This window comes from Salvelinus fontinalis, chromosome 6 (assembly GCF_029448725.1).
Source record: "Salvelinus fontinalis isolate EN_2023a chromosome 6, ASM2944872v1, whole genome shotgun sequence".
Taxonomy (NCBI): Eukaryota; Metazoa; Chordata; class Actinopteri; order Salmoniformes; family Salmonidae; genus Salvelinus; species Salvelinus fontinalis.
In genome coordinates this window covers 81030369-81046113 of record NC_074670.1, presented here as the reverse complement: position 1 = coordinate 81046113, position 15745 = coordinate 81030369, and the positions used below count along the sequence as shown (strand labels likewise).

Sequence of the window (15745 nt, the reverse complement as noted above, 5' to 3'; positions counted from 1 at the left end):
GGGGACTGTGTCTGTTATAACAGTAGTGGGGACTGTGTCTGTTATAACAGTAGTGGGGACTGTGTCAGTTATAACAGTAGTGGGGACTGTATCAGTTATAACAGTAGTGGGGACAGTTATAACAGTAGTGGGGACAGTTATAACAGTAGTGGGGACTGTATCAGTTATAACAGTAGTGGGGACTGTTTTAACAGTAGTGGGGACTGTTATAACAGTAGTGGGGACTGTTATAACAGTAGTGGGGACTGTGTCTGTTATAACAGTAGTAGGGACTGTTATAACAGTATTGGGGACTGTGTCTGTTATAACAGTAGTGGGGACTGTTATAACAGTAGTGGGGACTGTATCAGTTATAACAGTAGTGGGGACTGTTATAACAGTAGTGGGGACTGTGTCTGTTATAACAGTAGTGGGGACTGTGTCAGTTATAACAGTAGTGGGGACTGTTATAACAGTAGTGGGGACTGTATCAGTTATAACAGTAGTGGGGACTGTTATAACAGTAGTGGGGACTGTGTCAGTTATAACAGTAGTGGGGACTGTGTCTGTTATAACAGTAGTGGGGACTGTGTCAGTTATAACAGTAGTGGGGACTGTTATAACAGTAGTGGGGACTGTATCAGTTATAACAGTAGTGGGGACTGTTATAACAGTAGTGGGGACTGTGTCTGTTATAACAGTAGTGGGGACTGTGTCTGTTATAACAGTAGTGGGGACTGTATCAGTTATAACAGTAGTGGGGACTGTGTCTGTTATAACAGTAGTGGGGACTGTGTCTGTTATAACAGTAGTGGGGACTGTATCAGTTATAACAGTAGTGGGGACTGTGTCAGTTATAACAGTAGTGGGGACTGTGTCAGTTATAACAGTAGTGGGGACTGTATCAGTTATAACAGTAGTGGGGACTGTATCAGTTATAACAGTAGTGGGGACTGTATCAGTTATAACAGTAGTGGGGACTGTGTCAGTTATAACAGTAGTGGGGACAGTTATAACAGTAGTGGGGACTGTGTCTGTTATAACAGTAGTGGGGACAGTTATAACAGTAGTGGGGACTGTATCAGTTATAACAGTAGTGGGGACTATCAGTTATAACAGTAGTGGGGACTGTATCAGTTATAACAGTAGTGGGGACTGTGTCAGTTATAACAGTAGTGGGGACTGTTATAACAGTAGTGGGGACTGTGTCAGTTATAACAGTAGTGGGGACTGTTATAACAGTAGTGGGGACTGTATCAGTTATAACAGTAGTGGGGACTGTGTCAGTTATAACAGTAGTGGGGACTGTATCAGTTATAACAGTAGTGGGGACTGTATCAGTTATAACAGTAGTGGGGACTGTATCAGTTATAACAGTAGTGGGGACTGTGTCTGTTATAACAGTAGTGGGGACTGTATCAGTTATAACAGTAGTGGGGACTGTATCAGTTATAACAGTAGTGGGGACTGTGTCAGTTATAACAGTAGTGGGGACTGTATCAGTTATAACAGTAGTGGGGACAGTTATAACAGTAGTGGGGACAGTTATAACAGTAGTGGGGACTGTATCAGTTATAACAGTAGTGGGGACTGTTTTAACAGTAGTGGGGACTGTTATAACAGTAGTGGGGACTGTTATAACAGTAGTGGGGACTGTTATAACAGTAGTGGGGACTGTGTCTGTTATAACAGTAGTAGGGACTGTTATAACAGTATTGGGGACTGTGTCTGTTATAACAGTAGTGGGGACTGTTATAACAGTAGTGGGGACTGTATCAGTTATAACAGTAGTGGGGACTGTTATAACAGTAGTGGGGACTGTGTCTGTTATAACAGTAGTGGGGACTGTGTCAGTTATAACAGTAGTGGGGACTGTTATAACAGTAGTGGGGACTGTATCAGTTATAACAGTAGTGGGGACTGTTATAACAGTAGTGGGGACTGTGTCAGTTATAACAGTAGTGGGGACTGTGTCTGTTATAACAGTAGTGGGGACTGTGTCAGTTATAACAGTAGTGGGGACTGTTATAACAGTAGTGGGGACTGTATCAGTTATAACAGTAGTGGGGACTGTTATAACAGTAGTGGGGACTGTGTCTGTTATAACAGTAGTGGGGACTGTGTCTGTTATAACAGTAGTGGGGACTGTATCAGTTATAACAGTAGTGGGGACTGTGTCTGTTATAACAGTAGTGGGGACTGTGTCTGTTATAACAGTAGTGGGGACTGTATCAGTTATAACAGTAGTGGGGACTGTGTCAGTTATAACAGTAGTGGGGACTGTGTCAGTTATAACAGTAGTGGGGACTGTATCAGTTATAACAGTAGTGGGGACTGTATCAGTTATAACAGTAGTGGGGACTGTATCAGTTATAACAGTAGTGGGGACTGTGTCAGTTATAACAGTAGTGGGGACAGTTATAACAGTAGTGGGGACTGTGTCTGTTATAACAGTAGTGGGGACAGTTATAACAGTAGTGGGGACTGTATCAGTTATAACAGTAGTGGGGACTATCAGTTATAACAGTAGTGGGGACTGTATCAGTTATAACAGTAGTGGGGACTGTGTCAGTTATAACAGTAGTGGGGACTGTTATAACAGTAGTGGGGACTGTGTCAGTTATAACAGTAGTGGGGACTGTTATAACAGTAGTGGGGACTGTATCAGTTATAACAGTAGTGGGGACTGTGTCAGTTATAACAGTAGTGGGGACTGTATCAGTTATAACAGTAGTGGGGACTGTATCAGTTATAACAGTAGTGGGGACTGTATCAGTTATAACAGTAGTGGGGACTGTGTCTGTTATAACAGTAGTGGGGACTGTATCAGTTATAACAGTAGTGGGGACTGTATCAGTTATAACAGTAGTGGGGACTGTGTCAGTTATAACAGTAGTGGGGACTGTATCAGTTATAACAGTAGTGGGGACTGTATCAGTTATAACAGTAGTCGGGACTGTATCAGTTATAACAGTAGTGGGGACTGTTATAACAGTAGTCGGGACTGTATCAGTTATAACAGTAGTGGGGACTGTGTCTGTTATAACAGTATTGGGGACTGTGTCAGTTATAACAGTAGTGGGGACTGTTATAACAGTAGTGGGGACTGTGTCAGTTATAACAGTAGTGGGGACAGTTATAACAGTAGTGGGGACTGTGTCTGTTATAACAGTAGTGGGGACAGTTATAACAGTAGTGGGGACTGTATCAGTTATAACAGTAGTGGGGACTGTATCAGTTATAACAGTAGTGGGGACTGTGTCAGTTATAACAGTAGTGGGGACTGTTATAACAGTAGTGGGGACTGTGTCAGTTATAACAGTAGTGGGGACTGTTATAACAGTAGTGGGGACTGTATCTGTTATAACAGTAGTGGGGACTGTATCAGTTATAACAGTAGTGGGGACTGTGTCAGTTATAACAGTAGTGGGGACTGTGTCAGTTATAACAGTAGTGGGGACTGTATCAGTTATAACAGTAGTGGGGACTGTTATAACAGTAGTCGGGACTGTATCAGTTATAACAGTAGTGGGGACTGTGTCTGTTATAACAGTATTGGGGACTGTGTCAGTTATAACAGTAGTGGGGACTGTTATAACAGTAGAGGGGACTGTATGAGTTATAACAGTAGTGGGGACTCTGTCTGTTATAACAGTATTGGGGACTGTGTCAGTTATAACAGTAGTGGGGACTGTGTCAGTTATAACAGTAGTGGGGACTTTATCAGTTATAACAGTAGTGGGGACTGTATCAGTTATAACAGTAGTGGGGACTGTTATAACAGTAGTGGGGACTGTATCAGTTATAACAGTAGTGGGGACTGTGTCAGTTATAACAGTAGTGGGGACTGTGTCTGTTATAACAGTAGTGGGGACTGTATCAGTTATAACAGTAGTGGGGACTGTATCAGTTATAACAGTAGTGGGGACTGTGTCTGTTATAACAGTAGTGGGGACTGTGTCTGTTATAACAGTAGTGGGGACTGTGTCTGTTATAACAGTAGTGGGGACTGTGTCAGTTATAACAGTAGTGGGGACTGTATCAGTTATAACAGTAGTGGGGACTGTATCAGTTATAACAGTAGTGGGGACTGTATCAGTTATAACAGTAGTGGGGACAGTTATAACAGTAGTGGGGACTGTATCAGTTATAACAGTAGTGGGGACTGTTATAACAGTAGTGGGGACTGTATCAGTTATAACAGTAGTGGGGACTGTTATAACAGTAGTGGGGACTGTGTCAGTTATAACAGTAGTGGGGACTGTGTCTGTTATAACAGTAGTGGGGACTGTTATAACAGTATTGGGGACTGTGTCTGTTATAACAGTAGTGGGGACTGTTATAACAGTAGTGGGGACTGTATCAGTTATAACAGTAGTGGGGACTGTTATAACAGTAGTGGGGACTGTGTCAGTTATAACAGTAGTGGGGACTGTGTCTGTTATAACAGTAGTGGGGACTGTGTCAGTTATAACAGTAGTGGGGACTGTTATAACAGTAGTGGGGACTGTATCAGTTATAACAGTAGTGGGGACTGTTATAACAGTAGTGGGGACTGTGTCAGTTATAACAGTAGTGGGGACTGTGTCTGTTATAACAGTAGTGGGGACTGTGTCAGTTATAACAGTAGTGGGGACTGTTATAACAGTAGTGGGGACTGTATCAGTTATAACAGTAGTGGGGACTGTTATAACAGTAGTGGGGACTGTTATAACAGTAGTGGGGACTGTGTCAGTTATAACAGTAGTGGGGACTGTGTCTGTTATAACAGTAGTGGGGACTGTATCAGTTATAACAGTAGTGGGGACTGTGTCTGTTATAACAGTAGTGGGGACTGTGTCTGTTATAACAGTAGTGGGGACTGTATCAGTTATAACAGTAGTGGGGACTGTGTCAGTTATAACAGTAGTGGGGACTGTGTCAGTTATAACAGTAGTGGGGACTGTGTCAGTTATAACAGTAGTGGGGACTGTATCAGTTATAACAGTAGTGGGGACTGTATCAGTTATAACAGTAGTGGGGACTGTATCAGTTATAACAGTAGTGGGGACTGTATCAGTTATAACAGTAGTGGGGACTGTATCAGTTATAACAGTAGTGGGGACTGTGTCTGTTATAACAGTAGTGGGGACTGTATCAGTTATAACAGTAGTGGGGACTGTATCAGTTATAACAGTAGTGGGGACTGTATCAGTTATAACAGTAGTGGGGACTGTATCAGTTATAACAGTAGTGGAGACTGTGTCAGTTATAACAGTAGTGGAGACTGTGTCAGTTATAACAGTAGTGGGAACTGTCTGTTATAACAGTAGTGGGGACTGTTATAACAGTAGTGGGGACTGTGTCAGTTATAACAGTAGTGGGGACTGTGTCAGTTATAACAGTAGTGGGGACTGTGTCAGTTATAACAGTAGTGGGGACTGTGTCTGTTATAACAGTAGTGGGGACTCTGTCTGTTATAACAGTAGTGGGGACTGTATCAGTTATAACAGTAGTGGGGACTGTGTCTGTTATAACAGTAGTGGAGACTGTGTCAGTTATAACAGTAGTGGGGATTGTGTCAGTTATAACAGTAGTGGGGACTGTCAGTTATAACAGTAGTGGGGACTGTATCAGTTATAACAGTAGTGGGGACTGTATCAGTTATAACAGTAGTGGGGACTGTATCAGTTATAACAGTAGTGGGGACTGTATCTGTTATAACAGTAGTGGGGACTGTATCTGTTATAACAGTAGTGGGGACTGTATCTGTTATAACAGTAGTGGGGACTGTGTCAGTTATAACAGTAGTGGGGACTGTTATAACAGTAGTGGGGACTGTATCTGTTATAACAGTAGTGGGGACTGTGTCTGTTATAACAGTAGTGGGGACTGTGTCAGTTATAACAGTAGTGGGGACTGTGTCAGTTATAACAGTAGTGGGGACTGTGTCAGTTATAACAGTAGTGGGGACTGTATCTGTTATAACAGTAGTGGGGACTGTATCTGTTATAACAGTAGTGGGGACTGTCAGTTATAACAGTAGTTGGGACTGTTATAACAGTAGTGGGGACTGTATCTGTTATAACAGTAGTGGGGACTGTGTCTGTTATAACAGTAGTGGGGACTGTGTCTGTTATAACAGTAGTGGGGACTGTGTCAGTTATAACAGTAGTGGGTACTGTATCAGTTATAACAGTAGTGGGGACTGTATCAGTTATAACAGTAGTGGGGACTGTATCAGTTATAACAGTAGTGGGGACTGTATCAGTTATAACAGTAGTGGGGACTGTATCAGTTATAACAGTAGTGGGGACTGTATCAGTTATAACAGTAGTGGGGACTGTATCAGTTATAACAGTAGTGGGGACTGTATCAGTTATAACAGTAGTGGGGACTGTATCAGTTATAACAGTAGTGGAGACTGTGTCAGTTATAACAGTAGTGGGAACTGTCTGTTATAACAGTAGTGGGGACTGTTATAACAGTAGTGGGGACTGTGTCTGTTATAACAGTAGTGGGGACTGTGTCTGTTATAACAGTAGTGGGGACTGTGTCTGTTATAACAGTAGTGGGGACTGTGTCTGTTATAACAGTAGTGGGGACTGTGTCTGTTATAACAGTAGTGGGGACTGTTATAACAGTAGTGGAGACTGTTATAACAGTAGTGGAGACTGTTATAACAGTAGTGGGGACTGTTATAACAGTAGTGGGGACTGTGTCTGTTAACAGTAGTGAGGACTGTGTCTGTTATAACAGTAGTGGGGACTGTATCAGTTATAACAGTAGTGGGGACTGTATCAGTTATAACAGTAGTGGGGACTGTTATAACAGTAGTGGGGACTGTGTCTGTTATAACAGTAGTGGGGACTGTGTCAGTTATAACAGTAGTGGGGACTGTATCAGTTATAACAGTAGTGGGGACTGTATCAGTTATAACAGTAGTGGGGACTGTATCAGTTATAACAGTAGTGGGGACTGTATCTGTTATAACAGTAGTGGGGACTGTATCTGTTATAACAGTAGTGGGGACTGTGTCAGTTATAACAGTAGTGGGGACTGTTATAACAGTAGTGGGGACTGTATCTGTTATAACAGTAGTGGGGACTGTGTCTGTTATAACAGTAGTGGGGACTGTGTCTGTTATAACAGTAGTGGGGACTGTGTCTGTTATAACAGTACTGGGGACTGTGTCAGTTATAACAGTAGTGGGGACTGTGTCAGTTATAACAGTAGTGGGGACTGTATCTGTTATAACAGTAGTGGGGACTGTATCTGTTATAACAGTAGTGGGGACTGTGTCTGTTATAACAGTAGTGGGGACTGTGTCAGTTATAACAGTAGTTGGGACTGTTATAACAGTAGTGGGGACTGTATCTGTTATAACAGTAGTGGGGACTGTGTCTGTTATAACAGTAGTGGGGACTGTGTCTGTTATAACAGTAGTGGGGACTGTGTCAGTTATAACAGTAGTGGGGACTGTATCAGTTATAACAGTAGTGGGGACTGTATCAGTTATAACAGTAGTGGGGACTGTATCAGTTATAACAGTAGTGGGGACTGTATCAGTTATAACAGTAGTGGGGACTGTATCAGTTATAACAGTAGTGGGGACTGTGTCTCTTATAACAGTAGTGGGGACTGTATCAGTTATAACAGTAGTGGGGACTGTATCAGTTATAACAGTAGTGGGGACTGTATCAGTTATAACAGTAGTGGGGACTGTATCAGTTATAACAGTAGTGGAGACTGTGTCAGTTATAACAGTAGTGGGAACTGTCTGTTATAACAGTAGTGGGGACTGTTATAACAGTAGTGGGGACTGTGTCAGTTATAACAGTGGGGACTGTGTCAGTTATAACAGTAGTGGGGACTGTGTCTGTTATAACAGTAGTGGGGACTGTCTGTTATAACAGTAGTGGGGACTGTGTCTGTTATAACAGTAGTGGAGACTGTTATAACAGTAGTGGGGACTGTGTCAGTTATAACAGTAGTGGGGACTGTGTCAGTTATAACAGTAGTGGGGACTGTGTCAGTTATAACAGTAGTGGGGACTGTGTCAGTTATAACAGTAGTGGGGACTGTATCAGTTATAACAGTAGTGGGGACTGTATCAGTTATAACAGTAGTGGGGACTGTATCAGTTATAACAGTAGTGGGGACTGTATCTGTTATAACAGTAGTGGGGACTGTATCTGTTATAACAGTAGTGGGGACTGTGTCAGTTATAACAGTAGTGGGGACTGTTATAACAGTAGTGGGGACTGTATCTGTTATAACAGTAGTGGGGACTGTGTCTGTTATAACAGTAGTGGGGACTGTGTCAGTTATAACAGTAGTGGGGACTGTGTCAGTTATAACAGTAGTGGGGACTGTGTCAGTTATAACAGTAGTGGGGACTGTATCTGTTATAACAGTAGTGGGGACTGTATCTGTTATAACAGTAGTGGGGACTGTGTCAGTTATAACAGTAGTTGGGACTGTTATAACAGTAGTGGGGACTGTATCTGTTATAACAGTAGTGGGGACTGTGTCTGTTATAACAGTAGTGGGGACTGTGTCTGTTATAACAGTAGTGGGGACTTTGTCTGTTATAACAGTAGTGGGGACTGTGTCTGTTATAACAGTAGTGGGGACTGTATCAGTTATGTCAGTAGTGGGGACTGTATCAGTTATAACAGTAGTGGGGACTGTATCAGTTATAACAGTAGTGGGGACTGTATCAGTTATAACAGTAGTGGGGACTGTATCAGTTATAACAGTAGTGGGGACTGTATCAGTTATAACAGTAGTGGGGACTGTGTCTGTTATAACAGTAGTGGGGACTGTATCAGTTATAACAGTAGTGGAGACTGTGTCAGTTATAACAGTAGTGGGAACTGTCTGTTATAACAGTAGTGGGGACTGTTATAACAGTAGTGGGGACTGTGTCAGTTATAACAGTAGTGGGGACTGTGTCAGTTATAACAGTAGTGGGGACTGTGTCTGTTATAACAGTAGTGGGGACTGTGTCTGTTATAACAGTAGTGGGGACTGTGTCTGTTATAACAGTAGTGGAGACTGTTATAACAGTAGTGGGGACTGTTATAACAGTAGTGGGGACTGTGTCTGTTAACAGTAGTGAGGACTGTGTCTGTTATAACAGTAGTGGGGACTGTATCAGTTATAACAGTAGTGGGGACTGTATCAGTTATAACAGTAGTGGGGACTGTTATAACAGTAGTGGGGACTGTGTCTGTTATAACAGTAGTGGGGACTGTGTCAGTTATAACAGTAGTGGGGACTGTATCAGTTATAACAGTAGTGGGGACTGTATCAGTTATAACAGTAGTGGGGACTGTGTCTGTTATAACAGTAGTGGGGACTGTATCAGTTATAACAGTAGTGGGGACTGTGTCAGTTATAACAGTAGTGGGGACTGTTATAACAGTAGTGGGGACTGTATCAGTTATAACAGTAGTGGGGACTGTGTCAGTTATAACAGTAGTGGGGACTGTGTCAGTTATAACAGTAGTGGGGACTGTGTCAGTTATAACAGTAGTGGGGACTGTGTCAGTTATAACAGTAGTGGGGACTGTATTAGTTATAACAGTAGTGGGGACTGTGTCTGTTATAACAGTAGTGGGGACTGTGTCTGTTATAACAGTAGTGGGGACTGTGTCTGTTATAACAGTAGTGGGGACTGTATCAGTTATAACAGTAGTGGGGACTGTATCAGTTATAACAGTAGTGGGGACTGTGTCTGTTATAACAGTAGTGGGGACTGTGTCTGTTATAACAGTAGTGGGGACTGTATCAGTTATAACAGTAGTGGGGACTGTGTCAGTTATAACAGTAGTGGGGACTGTGTCAGTTATAACAGTAGTGGGGACTGTGTCAGTTATAACAGTAGTGGGGACTGTGTCAGTTATAACAGTAGTGGGGACTGTATCAGTTATAACAGTAGTGGGGACTGTGTCAGTTATAACAGTAGTGGGGACTGTATCAGTTATAACAGTAGTGGGGACTGTGTCAGTTATAACAGTAGTGGGGACTGTGTCTGTTATAACAGTAGTGGGGACTGTATCAGTTATAACAGTAGTGGGGACTGTGTCTGTTATAACAGTAGTGGGGACTGTATCAGTTATAACAGTAGTGGGGACTGTGTCAGTTATAACAGTAGTGGGGACTGTTATAACAGTAGTGGGGACTGTATCAGTTATAACAGTAGTGGGGACTGTGTCAGTTATAACAGTAGTGGGGACTGTGTCAGTTATAACAGTAGTGGGGACTGTATTAGTTATAACAGTAGTGGGGACTGTGTCAGTTATAACAGTAGTGGGGACTGTGTCTGTTATAACAGTAGTGGGGACTGTATCAGTTATAACAGTAGTGGGGACTGTGTCTGTTATAACAGTAGTGGGGACTGTATCAGTTATAACAGTAGTGGGGACTGTGTCTGTTATAACAGTAGTGGGGACTGTATCAGTTATAACAGTAGTGGGGACTGTGTCAGTTATAACAGTAGTGGGGACTGTGTCAGTTATAACAGTAGTGGGGACTGTATCAGTTATAACAGTAGTGGGGACTGTATCAGTTATAACAGTAGTGGGGACTGTGTCTGTTATAACAGTAGTGGGGACTGTGTCAGTTATAACAGTAGTGGGGACTGTATCAGTTATAACAGTAGTGGGGACTGTATCAGTTATAACAGTAGTGGGGACTGTTAGATACTATTTACAGTGTCTTATGATTAGATCTCTGCTGTTAAACTGATAGATGTACCCTAGTATCTGCTGTGTTATTGGGTTAACGTGTGTGTGTGTGTGTGTGTGTGTGTGTGTGTGTGTGTGTGTGTGTGTGTGTGTGTGTGTGTGTGTGTGTGTGTGTGTGTGTGTGTGTGTGTGTGTGTGTGTGTGTGTGTGTGTGTGTGTGTGTGTGTGTGTGTGTAGAGGAGGGTGAGTGAGTTCAGATCACAGCAGGAGGACGTCATGGAGTGAGAAGCCCAGCGGGAGCCTGGACGGGATATGAAACATACGTCTCTGTATTTTGATCCTAATGCTGTACATTGTTGATAGATAAGAATGATTTGTTCTCCCAGTGAACCAATCTCATGTTGTGATTGGACCAGGATCCAGTCGGCATGACATTCTGTTTGTCTAAACTCTACTAAAGTATTTTATAAGAGAATTGACTCGTTTGTTGTGACTGGTGTGATTAATAAATCCATTAATCAGATGAGGGGTGCTTCGCAAATAGCACCCTATTCCATATATAATCCTCTACTTTAGACCAGAGAACCCTATTCCCTATATAGTGCACTACTTTAGACCAGGGTCCATAGGATTCCATTTGGGACTGTGGAGAGCTGTCTCCCTACAGAGGAACAGACATCAACACCACTTCATGAAACTATTCTGTAGGATCTGTCCGGGCTCAGTTCACCTGGAGTGTGTTGGTGCAGTTTAACTCACGGAACTTTGTTCTGTTGAATGTTTTCCAGACTCTTAACTGATTTCAAATTGTATTGGTCGTGTACACATTTTGCAGATGTTATCGCAGGTGCAGCAAAATGCTAATGTTTCTAGCTCAAACAGTGCAGTAATACCTAACAACACACACAAATCTTCAAAATGGAAGGAATTTAGAAATATCAGAACGAGCTAAGTCAGTCTGTTCATTCTGACAGTATTCAGACCCCTTCCCTTTTTCCACATTTTGTAAAGTTACAGCCTTATTCTAAAATGGATTAAATAAATAAAAATCCTCATCAATTCACACAATACCCCACGATGACATCACAATACCCCACGATGACATCACAATACCCCACGATGACAAAGAAAAAAACTGTTTTAGAAAGTTTTGCAAATGTATCAAAAAAATATATCTGTATTTACATGAGTTTTCAGACCCTTTGCTATGAGACTAGAAATTGAGTTCAGGTGCATCCTGTTTCCATTGATCATCCTTGAGATGTTTCTCCAACTTGACTGGAGTCCACCTGGGGTAAATTCAATTGATTGGACATGATTTGGAAAGGCACACACCTGTCGATATAAGGTCCCACAGTTGACAGTGCATGTCAGAGAAACCAAGCCATGAGGTTGAAGGAATTGTCGTTGAGTTCAGAGACAGGATTGTGTCGAGGCACAGATCTGGGGAAAAGCAGCAAAAAATGTCTTGGTCCCCAAGAACACCGTGTCCTACATTATTCTTGAATGGAAGAAGTTTGGAACCACCAAGACTCTTCCTAGAGCTGGCTGCCCGGCCAAACTGAGCAATCGGGGGAGAAGGGCCTTGGTCAGTGAGGTGACCAAGAACCCAATGGACACACATCTCTGTGGAGACGGGAAAACCTTTCAGAAGGACAACCATCTCTGCAGCTCTCATACCCCACCCCACTGCTCATACCATTTGTTTTATAAACCCAGAATACCATTTGTTTTATTAACCCAGAATGCAACTTGTTTAATAACCCCAGAATACCACTTGTTTTATAAACCCAGAATACAACTTGTTTTATAAACCCAGAATACAACTTGTTTTATTAACCCAGAATGCAACTTGTTTAATAACCCCAGAATACCACTTGTTTTATAAACCCAGAATACAACTTGTTTTATTAACCCAGAATGCAACTTGTTTTATAAGCCCAGAATACCACTTGTAGCACCCTGCAACAGTCAGCAAGGTTATTTGGAGAAAATAGGTTCTTTGTTTCATTTAAAAATTGTTTCATTCCATTATATGCCGATTCTTACTATTAAATATACACTGAGGGAATAAAACATTAATTAAGAACACTTTCCAAATAGTGCGGTCTTAGTGCCACCATCAGTTTGTGATGGTAAAAGGACAGCTACGAAGAATAAAGATATCAATTCTCTTGACAAATAGTGTTGTCTACAGTTTAGCATTAGGTACTCTACCTAAAGTGAGCAAAACCTTGAGACTTCCTTAATATTAAAGATTGGCACCAGCTGTTGTTGACAGAGACACACCCCGCCCCCTGATCTTACCGGAGCCTCCTGCTCTGTCTTGCCGATGCACAGAACACCCAGCTAACTGTATATTATCCATGTCCTTCTTAAGCCACAACTCCGTGAAACAGGATATTACTGTTTTTAATGTCCCGTTGATAGGATGGTCTTGAACGGAGCTTATCCAGTTTATTCTCCAATGATTGCACCTTCGGCAGTAGAATGGAAGGTAAAGGTGGATTATCCACTCGCTGACGCAGTCTCGCCAGGAATCCAGCTCGTCAACCTCTCTAGTGGCGTCAACTCTTCTTACAAACGACGGGAAATGGTGGGAACGATGGGCCTGGTCCGGGAAGAGCAGTATATCCTCCACATCCAACTCATTACAGAAAAACTCCTCGTCCAGTTTGAGGTGACTACTCGCTGTTCTGATGTCCAGAAGCTCTTTTCGGTCGTAGGAAACGATGGCGGAAACATTATGTACAAAACAAGTTAAACAGAGCAAGGTTATTATCCTGAAAGGTGAATTTGTCTCCCAGTGTCTGTTGGAAAGCAGACTGAACCAGGTTTTCCTCTAGTATTTTGACTGTGCTTAGCTCTATTCCTTTTATTTTATCCTAGAAAACTCCCTAGTCCTTGCCGATGACAAGTATACCCATAACATGGTAGAGACACAAACATGCTTGAAAATATGAGTAGAGGTACTCAGTGATGTGTTGGATTGGATTGGATTTACACCAAACAACGCTTTGCGTTCAGGACAAAGTTAATTTATTTGCCAAATTGTTTGCAGTTTAACTTTAATGCCTTATTGCAAACAGGGGGCATGTTTGGGAATATTTTGATTATGTACAGGTTTCCTTCTTTTCACTTTGTCATTTAGGTTCGTATTGTGGAGTAACTGAGGATGAATCTACAACATTGTCTTCTCCTATCCCAGCCATTAAACTCTGAGTGTTTTAAAATCCCGATTGGCCTCATGGTGAAATCCCTGAGTGGTTTCCTTCTTCTCGGGCAACTGAGTTCGGAAGAACGCCTGTGCAGTGCATTCAGAAAGTATTCAGAACACTTTACTTTTTCCAAATTATCCTAAAATGGATGAAATAGATTTTTTCCCCCTCATCAATCTACGAACAACAACCCATAATGACAAAAACAGGTTTTAAATGTTTCCAAATTTCTTACAAATAAAAAAACACATTTACGTAAGTATTCAGACCCTTTACTCAGTACTTTGTTGAGGCACCTTTGGCAGTGATTACAGCCTTGAGTCTTGGGTATTACGCTACAAGCTTGACACATTTGTATTTGGGGAGTTTCTCATAAGGCTCTGTCAGGTGGCTCCAGCAGGTATATTGCACTGGTCATCCCCAAAGCCAACACTTCCTTTGGCCACCTTTCCTTCCAGTTCTCTGCTGCCAATGACTGGAACGATGTGCAAAAATCTCTGAAGCTGGAGTCTTATATATCCCTCACTAACTTTAAGCATCAGCTGTCTGAGCAGCTTACCGATCACTGTACCTGTACACAGCGAATCTGTAAATAGCCCACCCAACTACCTCATCCCCATATTATTACTTACCCTCTTGCTCTTTTGCACCCCAGTATCTCTACTTTTGTTTATTACGTTTATTACGTTTGTTTACTCCATGTGTAACTCTGTTGTTGTTGTTTGTGTCGCACTGCTTTGCTTTTATCTTGGCCAGGTCACAGTTGTAAATGAGAACTTGTTCTCAACTGGCCTACCTGGTTAAATAAAGGTGTTCTCAACTAGCCTACCTGGTTAAATAAAGGTGTTCTCAACTAGCCTACCTGGTTAAATAAAGGTGTTCTCAACTAGCCTACCTGGTTAAATAAAGGTGTTCTCAACTAGCCTACCTGGTTAAATAAAGGTGTTCTCAACTAGCCTACCTGGTTAAATAAAGGTGTTCTCAACTAGCCTACCTGGTTAAATAAAGGTGATCTCAACTAGCCTACCTGGTTAAATAAAGGTGTTCTCAACTAGCCTACCTGGTTAAATAAAGGTGATCTCAACTGGCCTACCTGGTTAAATAAAGGTGATCTCAACTAGCCTACCTGGTTAAATAAAGGTGTTCTCAACTAGCCTACCTGGTTAAATAAAGGTGATCTCAACTGGCCTACCTGGTTAAATAAAGGTGATCTCAACTAGCCTACCTGGTTAAATAAAGGTGTTCTCAACTGGCCTACCTGGTTAAATAAAGGTGTTCTCAACTAGCCTACCTGGTTAAATAAAGGTGTTCTCAACTAGCCTACCTGGTTAAATAAAGGTGTTCTCAACTAGCCTACCTGGTTAAATAAAGGTGTTCTCAACTAGCCTACCTGGTTAAATAAAGTTGAAATAAAAAATGTAATCTGTGGGGTACAGAAATTAGGTAGTCATTAAAAAATCACCAAATCATTATGATTGCACACAGAGAGTCCATGTAACTAATGTGACTCAAAGTTCTACTTGTGAACTTATTTATGCCACAACGAAGTGGTTAAATAGTTATTGACTCAACATTTCAGCTTTTCTATTTTTTTTTTAAATTAATTTGTTGAAATTTCTAAAAACATAATTCCACTTTGACATTATGGGGTAATGTGTGTAGGCCAGTCACCAAAAAACTAAATGTAATCCATTTTAAATTGTGACACAACGAAATGTGGAAAAAGTGGAGGGGTGTGAACTTTCTGGGTACATCAATCTCAAGAGCCCCAAGAGTCAAATGGTTCAGTGTTTCCTGTCCCATCGTTGATCTCAGTGGGTTTTTGACAAGACAGCTGTAAAAAGAACCACTCCCCCGATGGTAGCAGGTAAAGTC

At 41.9% G+C, this 15745-nt stretch overlaps 1 protein-coding gene across 1 annotated transcript in view; it reads left to right on the top strand.

The window, feature by feature from the left end:
* The window catches only part of polr1d (RNA polymerase I and III subunit D), a 31850-nt gene extending 20723 nt beyond the window's left edge, over positions 1–11127 (top strand). Inside the window, exon 5 of the mRNA XM_055927829.1 lies at positions 10890–11127. Coding sequence (XP_055783804.1) covers positions 10890–10937 — 48 coding nt within the window. The 3' untranslated portion in view covers positions 10938–11127. The remainder of the gene's footprint in view (positions 1–10889) is intronic.
* The last annotated feature ends 4618 nt before the right edge of the window (positions 11128–15745 follow it).